Raw genomic sequence first — 15,788 nt, 5'->3', positions numbered from 1 at the left:
GATTCAGTAGTATATGTTTAAAGTGTTTTTTTATGCTGAATACACGCCTTTGTTTACAAATCAGGACTTTTATTTCGAAGTGTAACAGGAAATAACCCCTGTAAGACTTGTAAACAGAAGTGACGTCACATTGGTCTCCACACACACCCTCAGACCAGCCAGGGCAGTGTCCAAACTACTCTGCGTGGCACTGAAGCACCAGCAGTGAGGAGGGTAACTCATGTGTTTCCTAGGCCCTGAGGTCCTATGGGTGTCCAGGGTCTGACCACGTATGTGGAGGGGAACAGAAACTTCCTCCAAGATGTGAAGTTCAGAGACAGCCGCCTGGTTATTGATGGCTGCAGTCTGTACTTCCGCCTCTACTTTAACCACGGTTTGGACCAGCAGCATGGAGGAGACTATGATGCTTTCGCTTGCCTGCTCAACCAGTTCCTCTCTGCTCTATCAGCCTGCAACATCCAGCCATATGTGGTACTGGATGGAGGTAAGGATGCTATTGAATTACAGCTCCTTTTATTTCAGATAACTTTTTTTAAATATGATTTTCCAAGCATGTAGGATTACTTACACATTTAAATGATAGAATATAGTCAGATGTTTTGATTAATGTAGACAGTTCTTTTGATGAATGGATTGGATTGACCAAAAACAGTTTGCTCACATTTTGTTAAAGGGGACATATGCTCATTTTCAGGGTCACATTTTTATTTTAGGTTTCTACCAGAACATGTTTACTTGCTTTAAAGGTACTGTTTGTAAGAATCAGAAATGCTTGTTAACAGCGACACCTGTGGCCGTTAAGTCAACGAAAGTCAGCCTCGGGCTCGCGCTTGTACTCGCTCTAAATAGACATGAACGAGCATCGCTCAACACAGTGAGGCGACACACGTCAGCTAAAACCACAATATCACTCTATATTTCAGCTGCTTGGCAGTAATGTTAGCTGACCAGACAAAGGTCTCTCCATGAATCACTGCTGATCCTAGTGTTGGCTTTTCCTGCCTCAGCCTCCCGACCGCGGCCGGAGAGAACAGGAAAGACACCGGCACCCGGTCTGCGACAATAACGTATCTCGCTGCGGAGCCCCGTCACTTCACAAGACACGGGAAACCTCTGTTGGTCTGGAGGAGCTGCAGAATTTATTTCTGCACAAACGTGAAAAATATGGTGCACCTTTGCAAAGGTAGTTCTCAAGCTGTGGGTGATATATTCTAATGAGCCTGCATGTGACATAGGAAGGGGAGCCAAATCTGAATGGCTTGTTGAATCACATGTTTTCTGATCTAGACAGCCCACAAAAAACTGACTGGGTTGTCTTATTTCACAGACAACTGCATGAGCACAAGCACTGAAAAAGTGAGTTTTCATGATATGTCCCCTTTAAAAATGGGAAAAGTTTATCTGCAGTTATAACACCCAGAAACATTTAAAGGTCTTAGTGATAAAAAAATTTTGTAGACAAACATTTTTTTGAAAAATAATACATCCACAGAGCCTTTAGAAAGGTGCGGAATAAAAGTATGTCTTTTCCTGATAAAAAAAAGGTTATGATTGTGAATTAATTATTAAAACATTTTTGTTGGGTCCAAAATGAATGTTTTGTTTATCTCTGTGGAAGATATCAGACGTTTGGTTCTCGCTTCTAACAAGGCTTGTGAGCCAATAGTAAAAACAACGTTGGTATCACGTGGTATCTCTGGGTCGTCAGTTAGTGTGAAAAAAACGGATAAATGCTGAGATTGACGGTAAGCGCCTGTCAATGACTTGAAGTAAATGCAATAGTACGGGGGAGGGAGAATGTGACATCTTGTGGCTGAATGTTATCAATATTATCAATAGCACCTTTAATTTCTGTTTTTTTGTTTGTGGCTATAAGGGATCGACCCCAGTGACAAGAAGTTCCCCACTCTTCGTCAGCGTCTGCAGTCCAAGATAAAGGATGCGGACAGCCTTTCCCACGGCCGCAATGGCTCCGTTCTCCCCATCCTCACAAGAGACGTCTTCATTCAGGTCCTCATCCAGAGAGGAGTCCCGCTGTTCCAGTGTCCAGCTGAGGCTGACTGGGATATTGCATGTTTGGCTCACCAGTGGAGCTGCCCAGTTCTGACCAATGACAGCGACTTTTATATCTTTGACCTGCCAGGTGTGGGTAGCGACAGGATTTTTGTACTTTAACACGGATCCAAATCAACCTTTGTAATGAAACGTGGTGATCTCACTTGATGCTATGCTGTTGTTTTACATATGTGCTTTGTTTTCTTAGGTGGTTATCTGCCACTCCATTATTTCCAGTGGACCAACCTCAACGGTAAAGCCTCTCACCGCTACATCTCGGCTCGGTGCTACACCACCGATGGGCTGTGTCGCTGGTTTGGCGGCATGAACCGGGAGTTGCTACCCTTATGTGCCGTCCTGGCTGGCAATGACTATGGCACTCCAAAAGATGCTGAAACACTGATAGGTCTGTTAGATGTGAATGCATTACGGAGAGGAGGAGGTGGCAGGGGTAAAGGTAGGGCACCCTCTTCCCGCATTGAGGGCTTCCTCCTCTGGCTGTCCTCTTTTCCGAGTCCGGCGGAGGCCCTGGAGGAAGTGAGCAGGCTAATGGGGGAGGAAGGTGGAGGCGTTAGGGGCAAGAGAGGACAGCAGGGTGGGCTCAGTTCAAAGCTGTGGGCGGGTATGCAGGAGTACCACATCACCCCTCAAAGCTCTCTGGCTCGCTGGTTCTCTGGAGGTCAGGCAGCTCCTGGAGGGCGGACCTCTGGGCTGCCAGAGTGCCTGTCGCTGGCTGCAGCGCAGGGACTGTTGGCTCCTTTAGTGGTAGATGCTCTGGTGATGCACAGGGTCCTGCTCATCCCACAGGTGGAGAACAGCAAGCTAGCCAGCAGCCATTGCAGTGCCATCACCATACGCCAGGCTATATATGGGATATTACTGCAGAGAGGCCAAGATGTACAAGCACGGGATGTGAGGGGACAAGAAAACATCAGCCAGGGTACGAGAGGTGGGAGAGGGCGAGGGGGAAGGGGGCGGGGAGGTGGTCATGTTGGTGGAGGTGGAGGTCGAGGTCGGGGCATGATTTTACCCACACAGCAGGGTGTAAATGTAGGATTTAGCATTGAACAAGCAGCAGGTGTAGCTACAGTTCAGGGCTCTAGTACCCCCATGTTTGTAGAGGAGTACGACCGTGTGGATCTGAACTTGAAGAAAAACCATGTAGAGGCACATCCGCTCAGAAACCCCCTACGTCTGGATACACTCGGCCAGGTAAACATGACAATATAAAATATGTTGAATTTATAGTTTTTAAAGGAAATTGTTCATGTGTTTTTTTAATTACCTTTCCCCAATGTTGTCCCATAATTTTACCCAGGCTCCTGTGGCAGTTCGTCTTGGTGTCCTGTTAGAAGTCTTGGGTACGAAGGAGTCTGCCCTGGCTCCTCTTCCTCTCCACCTGAGGCTGGCTGTAGCAGTGACAGCCTTCTGGCTGCGACAGGCCACACCAACACCCTCACAGCAGCAGCTCCAGGCTTTGGTGCTGGGCATGGTTTACGATGAGCTGTCCTGGAACAACCGGCCCGGAGCTACCCACTACCCACATGCCGGTCAGTTGTGTCTTTCGTATTGTTCCGCAAGGTTACAAACACTAACATGCATCTCAATAAAAAGGCAAACATCCTTAATGATCTAAAAACCTGTTGCTGCTGTGTTCGTCATCCTAGTCCCACAGCTAAACTGGGCTGCGGAGCACAACGTGTTGGCAGGGCTGGATCGACAGCGTGTGAGGCCAGGGGAGAGGCGGGGCTTGGATGTCGGAGTGGCTCACGGTTTCAGCCAGTGGCAAGCCTGCCTCTGGAGTGCACTGTGTCTCAATCAGCTATTGCTGCTGCCTCTGCCTGAACCCCACCTATCATGGTAAGGAACAGGGGGAGATAATACACCGTTTGCATTTTCCGCCCATGAGAACTAAAGCTGCAGCTAATGACTATTTTCCTTATTGAATCATCTGCTGGTTATGTCTTTGATCGTTTAGTCTATAAAATGTCAGAAAGTAGTGAAGAATGCCCATCACAATTTCTCACAAACCCAAGTTGACATCATCTAATTGCTTGGTTTGTCTGACCAACCGTCCATTAGACTGTTCAGACATTTAATACACAATCACATATGACAGCGAAAAGTAGCAAATGTTCACATTTTAGAATCTGGAAGCGACACATTTGGCATTTTTGCTTAATAATTGTCTTAAACAACACCACGTCCATGACAATCAAATCAATACACTTAAAGGTCCTATTGATAACATTCAGCCACTAGATGTCTCATTCTCCCTCCCCCGTTCCATTGCATTCGCTTCACAACAAGTGGTTGTCAGGCACTTACTGTCAATCTCAGCCATTCATCCGTTTTTTCCACACTAACTAGCAACTTGATCGCTGAGGACCCTGAGATACCACGTGATACCAACGTTGTTATACTATTGGCTCACAAGCCTGGCTAGAAGTGGGAACCGAACGTCAGATATCTTCCACAGAGATAAACAAAACTTTTATTTTGAACTAGGTTTGCTGCGGTAGTCTGTTACCGGTGTTATACGGTGGTCGGGCATACACTGATTACATTACTTGCCCACTGCCCCTACCGTCGTTTTGCTTTTTTTATAGAAATAAATCCCATTTAGTTCATTTTCGCGCATCAGCGCCGTGTTATAAATACATAATCGGATGACGGACGCTATAAACTGAAAATGAAAGTGTCTGCTACAGATATTGACCGTCATCTTTTCTTGTAAAATGTCCGGTGTAATCTGTAACACCGGTGTGGTCACAAGTTTATTAACCAGTGTGAACATTTCCTCACCGTCACATCCCTATTTTGGACCCGTCAAAATTTTAAAAATGATTTCTGCACATCATATCGGCAAACTTTCTAAAAGCTGTGTCTAAAATCTATTTAGAAAAATATTAGTGTACATAAAAATGTTATCAATAAGACCTTTTAAAGGGTCGTTCATCCAAATTACAAGAAACGTTTCTCACCTTGTGGGAACTGGTCATGCAGTTAGTTTAGTTTTATTTGCAGAGGCTTAGAGATGTCTCTTGAGATTTCTGCTGCCATCCCAGTACAAGGTTGATGGAATTTTGTTTGTGGTGCTCAAAACATTGAAATGATGTGAAAACAAATCCGAGTATTAATAAAAAGACTGTTTCCAGAAGAGCGCGTTGCTGAAGGATTTTTGTAAATGTAATTTTCGATGTTTTTTTCTCGAAAGACCTTTTCAAATTCCATTCACCTCCATTTTATCGGGGAAAATCTAAAAATATTTTCAGATACCACCATGGTTAAGTGGAAAAAAACAATATTTTGATGTAATTTGGTTTCCTCCCTCTCTCAGGTTGTACAGTGGTACCTTGGTGCACGGCCTCCTCAAGTACCTGAAAGGAGGCCGAGCTGCTGAATCCCTCCTAGCCGGGGCTCCCTTGTCCGGACAACTCTACTCCTCCCTGCTGGCCGCTGTGAGGAACTGCAGCTTCAAAACCCATCCCTCCTCTTCGGCAGCAGGGGGGAGGAATAGAGGTGGAGGCCGGGGAAGGAGAGGAAGAGGGAGAGGGAGAGGTGGGAGAGGTGGGAGAGGAGGAAGGGGAGCGGGGAGAGGGACTGGGGAGATAAACAACATGTTTTCTCTTCTGATGAGCGACGAAGAGTTTGATGATGATTGATGAGAAAAATGAACTGATCGAAATGAAGCACCTGCTAGGGGCCAAATGAGGGAGGACATTCCAGTGTTTTATCAAACACACTCAGGGAATGATACAAATGGTGATGAACTGCATGTCTTAATTTTTTACCAATGAGCTTCTGCCTTTCTAACCGCGTTGCACTAATTTAACCTTCCTCACTACCTGAATGTCAGATCAGTATTGTCAAAGCACACTCTTGCCATATTTTAGCAGATTTAGGAGAGCTTTTATTAAAGTAATGTCACTGTAATTAAGGCATGTTTTCACTTGACAGTTTTATTCAACACAAGATTTAAACAGTAAATGTCTTGTTGTATTATCTCCATTTAGCAGAAAGTTGTATGGCAGCTAATGTCATCTTAATGAGTAACTCATGAAATTGTATTTTATCGCAGAGGCCTTCATACTCATGAATTTGGTGCTCAGGTCTACTCAACTTTCTATGATAAAAAAATAGAAATCAAACTTGACATGTTTTTTTTCATCACATTCAGCTAGCTTTTACTCCTTCTCTATAAAGTCAGTTTTAAGTTACAGTGCGTTACAGAAGCACTCTTATTAAATATTTACACAACACAACGAAGCTTCAACTATTCATAAATGCAGTATATCTACACTCTGTAACAGCACGCAATTCACAAGCGACAAAAACAACAAAATAAGGACCAAAAAAATCAACATGACCAGTTCTCTGCCTAAACACACACGTCAATATTCACATTAGTAGGAGCTGTCGGGCCTCGTCTGGAGCCCTAACGCAGTGTCTGAGCCGATCACAACTTAACATACTCTGACATTTTCCTCTTGTCCTATGTGGCTGATGAGGTTGAGGCAGATGAAGCGGCAGGGGCTGCAGCGTGCGACTGCGAGTCTATGAGGTCCATGTCTTCGTCTTCGTTTACTCCACACGTGTCGACCACGCAGATCAGGCAGCTGGTGACGGGAAATGCTCGCACCTTGCTGCAAGTCACCCACCTGAGCACGGAAGAGAACTGATTCAGAGGCAGCATGAAGTGGGAATAAATACAGTATTTACATTCAGGGTTTATAGAATTCCCAGTATTAGTGACAGAATTCAATGTCTATTAATCAATTAGTTTTGTTTTAGTAATATTTAGGATAATCCACTGACCTGTCAGTATCAGTGTGGTACTCCAGGACGTGTCCGAGCCGCCCCACACCTTGAAACCCCGCCAGCACATAGATGACCTCACCGACCGCTGCGCACTTCACCGTCACACCTCGCCACGGCATCACCGAAGCAGCACGCCATTCGTTACTGGCAATGTCGTAGTACTCCACCGAGTCCAGTCCACCTAGAAACACACACACGCAAACCACATCAATGCTACAGCCGCTAAGTTTAATAGTATTATTACTACTATTATAATAATATCAATTCTTTTGTACCCAGAGCCCCCTGCCCTCCAACAGCATAGATCCTGCTGTTGACCACCACCAGCCCGTGGTTCTTCCTGGACTCTCTCATCCCACACAACTCCCTCCATCTGAGGACAGAAAGAAGGAGACAGGGACAAGAAAAAGGGATTGAGGAAGTGTGTAACAGAGAACACAGATAACAACAGTAGCAATGCAACAAAATATTTTGCGATTTACCACTTCAGTGTGCATGTGATTATTGTCAGGTATGAAAAATCTAGTTTTGTACTTTATGTCTCGATGCTCTTTTGTGGAGAAATTTCCACGACTTCCTGGTCCGATAAAAGCTTTTCAAAGTCCATTCAATAAAATAAAAAATGAATTCTTGTACAACTAAAAAGAAGGCTATTTATCCTCTTTTCTGAGACATTTTGGGGATGCACTGTTTTCCCCAAACAACTTTGATATGAATATACAGACTCGTGAATAAAGAAAGTTTTTGCCTTTCCTACTGTTGTCAGCCAGTACATAGCAACAGTGTTTCCCCTCATCTTCCTTTTCATTGTCCCATTCATAAACACTTTAAACAAACCAGTGGCAGAAAAAAAAAATCACCGTTTGGGTTGTACAACTACTGTATATGTTTGTGTGACTCACTTTTGAGTGTTGGGGTCGTAAACCTCGCAGTTGTTGAGGACCCTGCCGGACACATTGTTGCCCACCGTGCCTCCACACACGTATATGAGCCCGTTGGCCTCCACTGAGCCGTGGCTGCAGCGCGCCAGCAGCATGCTGGTTTTCACCTGCCAAGACTCCGTTCTCGTGTCGTAGCATTCGAAAAGGTCGAGGGCAGAGCTGCCTGCAGAGATACACACGTACAGTACATAACACCATGATTAAATCCTCTCTTTCCCACATGAAGGATCACCAACGTCCACTCTCCCCAACCCACAAACCTCCCCAATCCCAGGTCCCAAGTTCACCCCTTCCACCTCCCCGTGCTCACCCACTTCCGACCCCCCAGACGTGTAGATCTTGCCCTGGGCGGCGCAGGCAGCCAGGCTGTCGCGAGGTGTGGGCGGACCCAGCTTGGAGTACCAGCTGTCCTTCAGGACGTTGTAGCAGTCCATGCGCTTGATGGGGAAGAGCTGTGAGCCGCCCAGGATGTAGACCACATTGTCCCAGAAGATGGCTGTGGCATCCCGGCGCTTCTCGAAGGGGCAGCGGATGTCTGTCCAGGTGGAGTCCTGCATGGAAAGCCGGACTTACGCTATGATTTCAATAGACTGTACTATACAAACCTATAGAGATAATGTTTGCAATATCTGATGTGACTTTTCAACTAAAACCCAAAATTGGAGTTCTGACATTTCCCACTTAAATATTGAACAAGAGTATATATCTATACAACATGTTACTGACGTAAGCCTGGTACCTTGGGGTTGAAGTAGCGGCAGGACTGAGGCTGGGAGCCTCCAAACAGAGCGATGCGGTAGTCGTGCTTCTTGCGTCGCGGTCGGCTGCTCTCTCCCAGATCCTCCCGATCCTCCAGGGACAGCAGGTGGTAGCGCATCCCGCCTGGTACGAAAGCACAGGCTGTTTTATATCTGTTGTGTGCGTGCTCAAGTCAGCCCAGGAAACCTTAGCAGTAAAGCAGCTTTAACTTGCTCATGAATCTGAATCTACAATATGAGATGGATGCAAATGATGGTTTATGGGTTGCTGTGTAATGTATGCGTTGCTCCTCCTACTCACTGATGACCATCTTGAGACACTGCGGGTTGTCCTGGATGAGGGGCTCAGCCTGCACCCTCTTGGAGAGGAAGGTTTTGGAGACCAGAGGGAAGCGAACGCACCCCAACACCTCCACCATGTACTGCTGTCTGTTGCACACGTCATACTTCAGCCAGCGCACTGCCGCGTCATAAATCTGAACACAAATGTAACAACAAAACATGAGGGAACATACAGGTTATAGGAGGTATTGTTTTTAGCCAGAGCTATCAGTCAACTTTGTCCTGATGTGATGACACCCCATTTATGTGAGAATCCAAGTTGAGAGAAAAGTACTTTTCATCAAAAAAAATTGTCAGGGACTTATTATTTTCCCACAATTTAGCATATTTTTCTTTAGCATATTCTTAAAAATGATAGCAAAAAAGAAACTAAGCATTATTCAAAGAGTGTGTACATGTGTACCTGGGCCTCAGCACGGACAGTGAGTTTGTCGTGGTGCAGCAGGTGTGAGAGCTGTTTGACGTCCAGTTGCAGGAACTCGTCCAGTTTGTAGACTTCAGTGAAGTGGAGCTCGAAGAAGTCCTCTGCCGCTGCCTTCAGCTCGGGACAGTCCATACAGTCTGCCAGGGAGGAGATACCTGCAGGAGGAGGACAGGACAAGGATCAGTCAGTTTAATGAGTTACATGATGTGGCAGGCCCGACACAAACATGTGGGAAAATGTAATATTTAAATAAACAAAAATGCCCTTGATTATACACAGCAGGCACAAATACCAGTTAAACTCACTCAGCTGGAATTGTTTGGCCCGTAGTAGTAATAGTAGTTTAATAATTGATGCCGGTGACTCAATAAACTAAGAATCAAAGGGCTCAACAAATTGTGAGGTAAAAGCAAATGAGATATGATACAACCTTGACTGTATTTCTGTTCTTACCAAGGCAATTTGTTGCATCAATTTGTCCTTTGAGGAACTCTACACACATCTTCTTCACAGGCTCAATCTGGTACTGGTTGGCTGCATCCAGCAATGACTGGACGTTACTGCTGTTCACCGAAATCCTGACACACACACAATCGTTAAAGAGGTGCTTCTGATTAAATTAGGTGAATTAACATAAGTTAAAAGAGGATTGTCTAATCTGCTGTGAAGTTTAGCACTCTTATATCTCACACTCGACTTTTAGACAAGATTCTTACCGAGCTGTGTAGATAAATTCAATCAACAGCTCAATGATCTCCGGCTCGGCACTCCTGAGCTCCACCTCATGGGACATGGACTCCATCATTCTGGCTGGAGGTGATGAAAGAGAGAGGTATAGAAATAGAAACATATTACCAACAATACATGCTGCCATGCTTGGCAACAGTTTGCACTGTATAATTAATAATGTGTTTGTGTCTGTGTGGTCCACCAGGGCTCAATGTTAAATCTATTAAAAGGGACTGTTTGTAACTTCTTACACGTATAAATCAATCCGGGTCGGTGTCCCATGCGCGCTCGCGTGTGGCTACGCTGTTCAGACTCAGACTCCAACACAAACTACACGGAAGCACCAAAACCGCAAAGTGTAGTGAAGCCCGTCTTGCAAAACAGTGTTGGCCACGGTCGGAGGACGCAGGGGAGACCGTAGCTTTGGTCTCCAGGGCCGGAGTCTCTGCTGTACTCTGCTCCTCTGCTCCTCTGCCTGCCTGCTTGCCTTCACTCACACACCACGCTCGTTACTCGCTCAGCCCGCTCCACCTCTACACGTGCATGCACGCACACTCCACACTGCAGAAGACTTCGTAGCTCTGAGAATGTCTAGTGAGTGTGCAGTGGACGTTTGTGCAGAAATAACTGCTGCAGCTCTTCCAGACCAACAGAGGTTTCCCGTGTCTTGTGAAGTGACGAGGCTCCACAGCGAGAAACGTTGTCGTCTCGTTACCGACCGGGTGCCGGTGTCTCCCCTGTTCCCTCCAACCGCAGTCGGGAGGCTGAAGCAGGAAAAGCCAACACTAGGATCAGCAGTGATTCATGGAGAGACCTTCGTCTGGTCAGCTAACATTACTGCCAAGCAGGTGAATTATAGACTCACTGTTTTGACGGATGCTTGCTCACATCCAGGTAACACGTGCACATGGGCTCGCACGAGCAACAGGACACTGACTTTCGTTGACTTAACGGCCACAGGTGTCGCTATTACAACCAATTTCTGATTCTTACAAACAGTCCCTTTAAAAGTATGTCAATGGTTCTGTGATTTTGTGTCCATACTTACTGGTGAACATGAGGCTGAAGAAGTGGCTGGCAGCAGCCAACACTACTCTGTGGGCAGGAAAGTGTTTCCCCTGAACCAACAGGGTCACATCACAGAGAGTATCCTGAAGAAAACACACACACACACACAGTAAATGCCTCATGTCAAGCCCTCCATACACCCTCTGTTGTATTTCCTCTCACCTGTTTCCTCAGGTTGTTCATGACTCCCATGATGCTAGACAGCTGTCTGTACTCCTCTTTGATGGCACACTTCCTCTCGCTTTTCTTCTTGGTGCTTGCAGCCTTCTCTGGAGATGCCACCCCCGCCATGTCAGCCTGGTTAATAATGCCAGCAGTGTGTGTGCAGCTGCAGGAAGACCTCTTTGTTGCTGCTCACCTACTAGCAGTAATGCAAAGCTTCCAGCAGCTTTGTTGTGATTTTATGAACTAAAAAGCCTCCAGTTTAAATGCTGCTTCTCCTTGAACACTCGTAGAGATAAACTCATCAAGAAAACTATAAATATGACCTTTCTGTCATGTCAAAACAGGGATAAAACAGGTTAGAGTAGTGTGTTTTTTATAAGATAGCTTTAGCTCGGGTTGTGGTTTTCTTCTTCTACGGTTTCTGCTTTTGTTGTCGCTTCCGCCCTCTGGCGACCACGTGTGACACATTGCAGGATTGCGGAACTGATTTACCTTTTTAAAAAAAAGTTTGTATATCTCTAGTGAATGTTTTTTTTTGCATTCAAAACGAAAAGTTTATTGTATCATTTGGAGTAGCAAATGTCATATTTTATATACAGCCAGTGAATTACAGCTATAATGTGCAACAGCTGAGTTTTGTTTACCTCGCTGCTGCAGCTCACCTGTAGGTGCACCTGTCAGTCTGTCACGTTCATACCTTTACAGTAATCCAGAAAAACATAACCAGGAAGACAAAGGTTTTTTTCAGAGAGTCGCATGACTGTGCAGGAATGTGCGGACAACAGATCAGATGCATTGTCAGAAATAATTGACCTGAATAACTAATTGAGAGCTGCAGAAAAAATGCTCCGTTTCCTCTGCTGCTGCTGCTCCTCAAGTGAAAACTCCACCGATGAGGTATGTGTTTATGAACTTTTATGTAAATGTTAATGCGTCCTATTCGACGAGAAACTTGACCACTGCTTTGCTCCAGTGAGATTACAGTATGAGCCCATTGCTGCTGATCAGTGGTGGGATGTAACTAAACATTTACTCAAGTACTGTAGTCAAATTCGACGTATACAAGTAGGGTGAATTAGCCTATAAAGTGGGACATTTTCTGCATTTCAGACTTCTGAAATATATTGCCAATACATTAAATCCACACCTAGTAAATCCCCAGGATGTGTCCTGATCAAACCAAAAAAAAGAGTAAATGCAGATATCACATTCACAAAAGAAATGTTAGACATATCAGTACTCTTAGTGCCAAGTTGTCTCAGACAAATCTTTATGTCTGAAATGTGGGACACTGAAAAGTCTGTTAAAAGACCTAAATCAACTTAGTTAAATATGCAATCCCATGTTCAGTAATTTTACCACTTACAATGTTATTGCTGTTACAAAACCTAGGCTTATAGGTGTGGATGTTACATGGAGAATAAATCAACATCAAACAAACAATAATAGTTTTGAAGCATTTAGGCAGATTAGAAAGTCATTAAATAGCCTATATTATCATATCTGTTATGCAAAGAAAGCATAATTAAATGTACAGCCAAAAAAAATCATGAATCTGCTGTGAATTGCAAAGTTGAAATGTTAAACCGTTAAATTGTTTTCATTTCACTATACAGGGAACACATACAGCCATGACAGGCATAGGGTAAAGTGGGACAATGAAAAATGTTATTGAAATAACAAATATATATGTTTTTTGCTTGATACATAAACACTGAGTTGGTGCACTGAGTTTTTATGTATCAGTCTTTATGTCTCTTTCTGAAAAGTGCCAATTAAGAAAATAATTTTCTGTAAAGAAAACTGTGCTATTCTATTAAAGAGACAGCCTCTCCTGCACCCCACACCACCTGACCTGAATGGAGTTGGATCAGTCAGGCAGACCTTGCCAGCACACAGTGGTACATAATCTCTCTAAATGTCTTTCTCTCAGAACTGTACACTTAAAATGAAAACAATTATGGATGGATTTGAACGACATGTTCTTTTTTGTGCGTCTTTGTGTGTGTCTGTACTCTTTTTTTCCCCTCCAGATGCTCAGACCGTGAAGCGGATCGGCAGGTTGGTGATGAGGCGAGCGTGTGTGCCAGAGCTGGACCAGAGGTTTTCTGACATGGCAGAGACATTCAACGAACAGCACGAGCGCTATGAGGCAATGGTGCGACATATCAGCAACCTGCGTCAGAGCTACGGCTGTAACCACGATGACACCATGGCTTTAGCCGCATGTGTGGGGGCGATCAGAGACGAGCATGGTGAGTGACACACTCAGAGCTCTCTGCCTGTATTTTCTGTTTCCTTTGTTTCTCTTTTTCCATCTCCATCTCGCTCCACTTTCAGAGGCCACCTACAGGGTCTCCCTTAAATTGAAGGGCTACGACTTCTCCCTCAATGTGGTTCCTGTGGGCAAAAGTGAGGAGCAACCACTGCCTCCACATCTGCAGTTGGCTCAGGATGAAGTGAAGGGCATTTCTGAGAGCGCCAAAGCCACCATCTCAAAGGATACCAGACTGCAAGAGATGATTGGCTCGCTGCTACGTAGCAGGGATCAGATGGCAGAGCAAGTGAAGGGGGCTGCAGCCACACACCAGGAACAAGGAAGGCTGAGTGAGAACCTGGAGGAGAACCTTAAGGAAGTGAGGAGGGCGAAGGAGTTGTCGCTGGGATACATACAGCGGGCCAAGGAAATCCTCACTGAGGCTGCACAGATAACAAGGGCTTAGTTCATGCACATTTTAGATACTTAATTTGAATCCACCAATTACAATAGGATTTAAATATTTACAGAGGTTATACACACTCTTTGATACAGACACACACAGAAAATCATGCATGTTTTTAAATATACGAAGTATACTCTCTGCTTTGCAGGCCATTGCAGCCTCTTGTATCACGTTTGTTATGAGAACAGACACACTTGCGATGATATCTGCCTTTTAAATGTTTTATTCAACTTTTAATACATATAGCAAAGGCTCACTTTAACACTTAAACTATATCAAAGACAGTATTTTCCTGGGTGGGTGTAATATTACCAGCTAACATTAGGGGGCATTGCAGACTTACTTTACTATTCTAATCTATTCCTCAGATTTAGTCTGTTTTTTCAGAAATCACACCACATACATAAAGATTCCCTGAAATCCAGAATCAGGTATCAGAATAACAAATGTATTTCTATTTTTTTGTAGAAATTTGTATCTGATTAGACACTTAAATGTTTGCAAAACTTTACCACGACGAAAGATGTTCTCATTTCTTCTATAGGACAGTCTCCTATAGCAGCAATGGGAATTGAACCGGAGGGTAGTGTTTTGTTATTAATATTCAGAAGGAGCAGATATGCTGATTATTCTTCACAGAAGCCCATGCATTTTTTTTACTGATTAAAAACCACAGCCTTCCATCTGCTATTAATGTGAAAGCAAACAAACACATGGTCATATGCAGCCTTGATAATTATTTTTGGATAATCCATTGTTCCAGAGGTCATTGTCAAGTGGTCATGCATTATTTATCTGACGGAGACGGTCCTGCTTTCACCTTCAGCTTTACAGATTAATTTGGCATGAAGTGTGCAGGATGTGGTGGGCAAAACCTGAGAATTCATCTTCTTCAAATGTCTTTTGCCAATAATCAATAGAACAGACACTATACAGGGAAGTTAATTTTTGTTTTTCTGAACAACACTCACCCATGACACAACACATCAATCAATCATACCTGACAACAACATACTCACAGACAGCCACAGCTGGCCACAAAGGACCTAACTGATTCACAATTATGGATACATACAATTCAAATTGTAGGGAATCCAACACAGGGAGAGTATCCACAAATAAGTCATGAAATAATAAGAAGAAGAGAATTTTTTTTTAACTATATATCTATATATCTATATCTATAGATATATAGATATATAGATATATCTATATATATACCTACATACACACACACATACACACACACACACAAACATACATATATATACATATACACATACATACACAGACACAGATTTCATCTTTAAATAAAAAAAGGGAAATAAAACAAGTAAACTGCCAACATTTAATAAAAAAAAGTATGTTTAATAAAGGAAAACTATATTAACTATGTCCTTCATGACTTTGATTCCATGTTTGTGCCACAAAATGGTTAAAAAATGATAACTGATTATATTAATAATTTAACTCAATATATGTTTTACTGTTACTGACTAAACATTATTCAACTGCAATTTATATGCTGCAGTATAATCAATTATTTCCACAATGCAATCATAAAACAACTGTGAATGAATTACTTATTTATGATAAGATAACTCTGCTGCTGTCAAAGAGCAGGCAGTGACTGCTGACAGCGACAACCTGCCCTGCTAGCGGAAATTATTAACGTGCACAACTAGAGTCTAATTTGATTGGATGCTGCGTTTGGTGGTGGGCGTGGCAGTTAGATGATATACTGCTCGTTCATTGGCTCACA

The 15,788-nt window shown here is 43.8% G+C and overlaps 3 protein-coding genes across 3 annotated transcripts; 2 read left to right on the top strand and 1 right to left on the bottom strand.

Moving 5' to 3' along the window:
- The first annotated feature begins 104 nt into the window (after positions 1 to 104).
- aste1b (asteroid homolog 1b) lies at positions 105 to 6,206 on the top strand. Its single transcript, XM_037793958.1, has 6 exons — positions 105 to 484; positions 1,877 to 2,143; positions 2,264 to 3,267; positions 3,374 to 3,605; positions 3,723 to 3,915; positions 5,396 to 6,206. Exons 1-6 carry the CDS (start codon positions 247 to 249, stop codon positions 5,718 to 5,720), a joined length of 2,259 nt encoding a protein of 752 aa, XP_037649886.1. The 5' UTR covers positions 105 to 246; the 3' UTR covers positions 5,721 to 6,206.
- A 9-nt stretch (positions 6,207 to 6,215) lies between these two features.
- On the bottom strand, positions 6,216 to 11,698 carry klhl7 (kelch-like family member 7). The gene is made up of 12 exons (XM_037793959.1): positions 11,301 to 11,698; positions 11,119 to 11,221; positions 10,058 to 10,151; positions 9,795 to 9,919; positions 9,321 to 9,496; positions 8,877 to 9,051; positions 8,557 to 8,699; positions 8,128 to 8,368; positions 7,779 to 7,980; positions 7,152 to 7,249; positions 6,874 to 7,057; positions 6,216 to 6,716 (listed from the first exon to the last, which is right to left on the bottom strand). Exons 1-12 carry the CDS (start codon positions 11,427 to 11,429, stop codon positions 6,551 to 6,553), a joined length of 1,836 nt encoding a protein of 611 aa, XP_037649887.1. The 5' UTR covers positions 11,430 to 11,698; the 3' UTR covers positions 6,216 to 6,550.
- A 241-nt stretch (positions 11,699 to 11,939) lies between these two features.
- Positions 11,940 to 14,537, top strand: si:ch73-345f18.3. The gene is made up of 4 exons (XM_037793960.1): positions 11,940 to 12,200; positions 13,126 to 13,204; positions 13,337 to 13,558; positions 13,644 to 14,537. Exons 1-4 carry the CDS (start codon positions 12,147 to 12,149, stop codon positions 14,024 to 14,026), a joined length of 738 nt encoding a protein of 245 aa, XP_037649888.1. The 5' UTR covers positions 11,940 to 12,146; the 3' UTR covers positions 14,027 to 14,537.
- The last annotated feature ends 1,251 nt before the right edge of the window (positions 14,538 to 15,788 follow it).

The sequence above is a fragment of the Sebastes umbrosus genome, chromosome 15, assembly GCF_015220745.1.
Source record: "Sebastes umbrosus isolate fSebUmb1 chromosome 15, fSebUmb1.pri, whole genome shotgun sequence".
Taxonomy (NCBI): Eukaryota; Metazoa; Chordata; class Actinopteri; order Perciformes; family Sebastidae; genus Sebastes; species Sebastes umbrosus.
The sequence above is the reverse complement of the archived record's forward strand: the minus strand, read 5'-3'. Positions and strand labels throughout refer to the sequence as shown.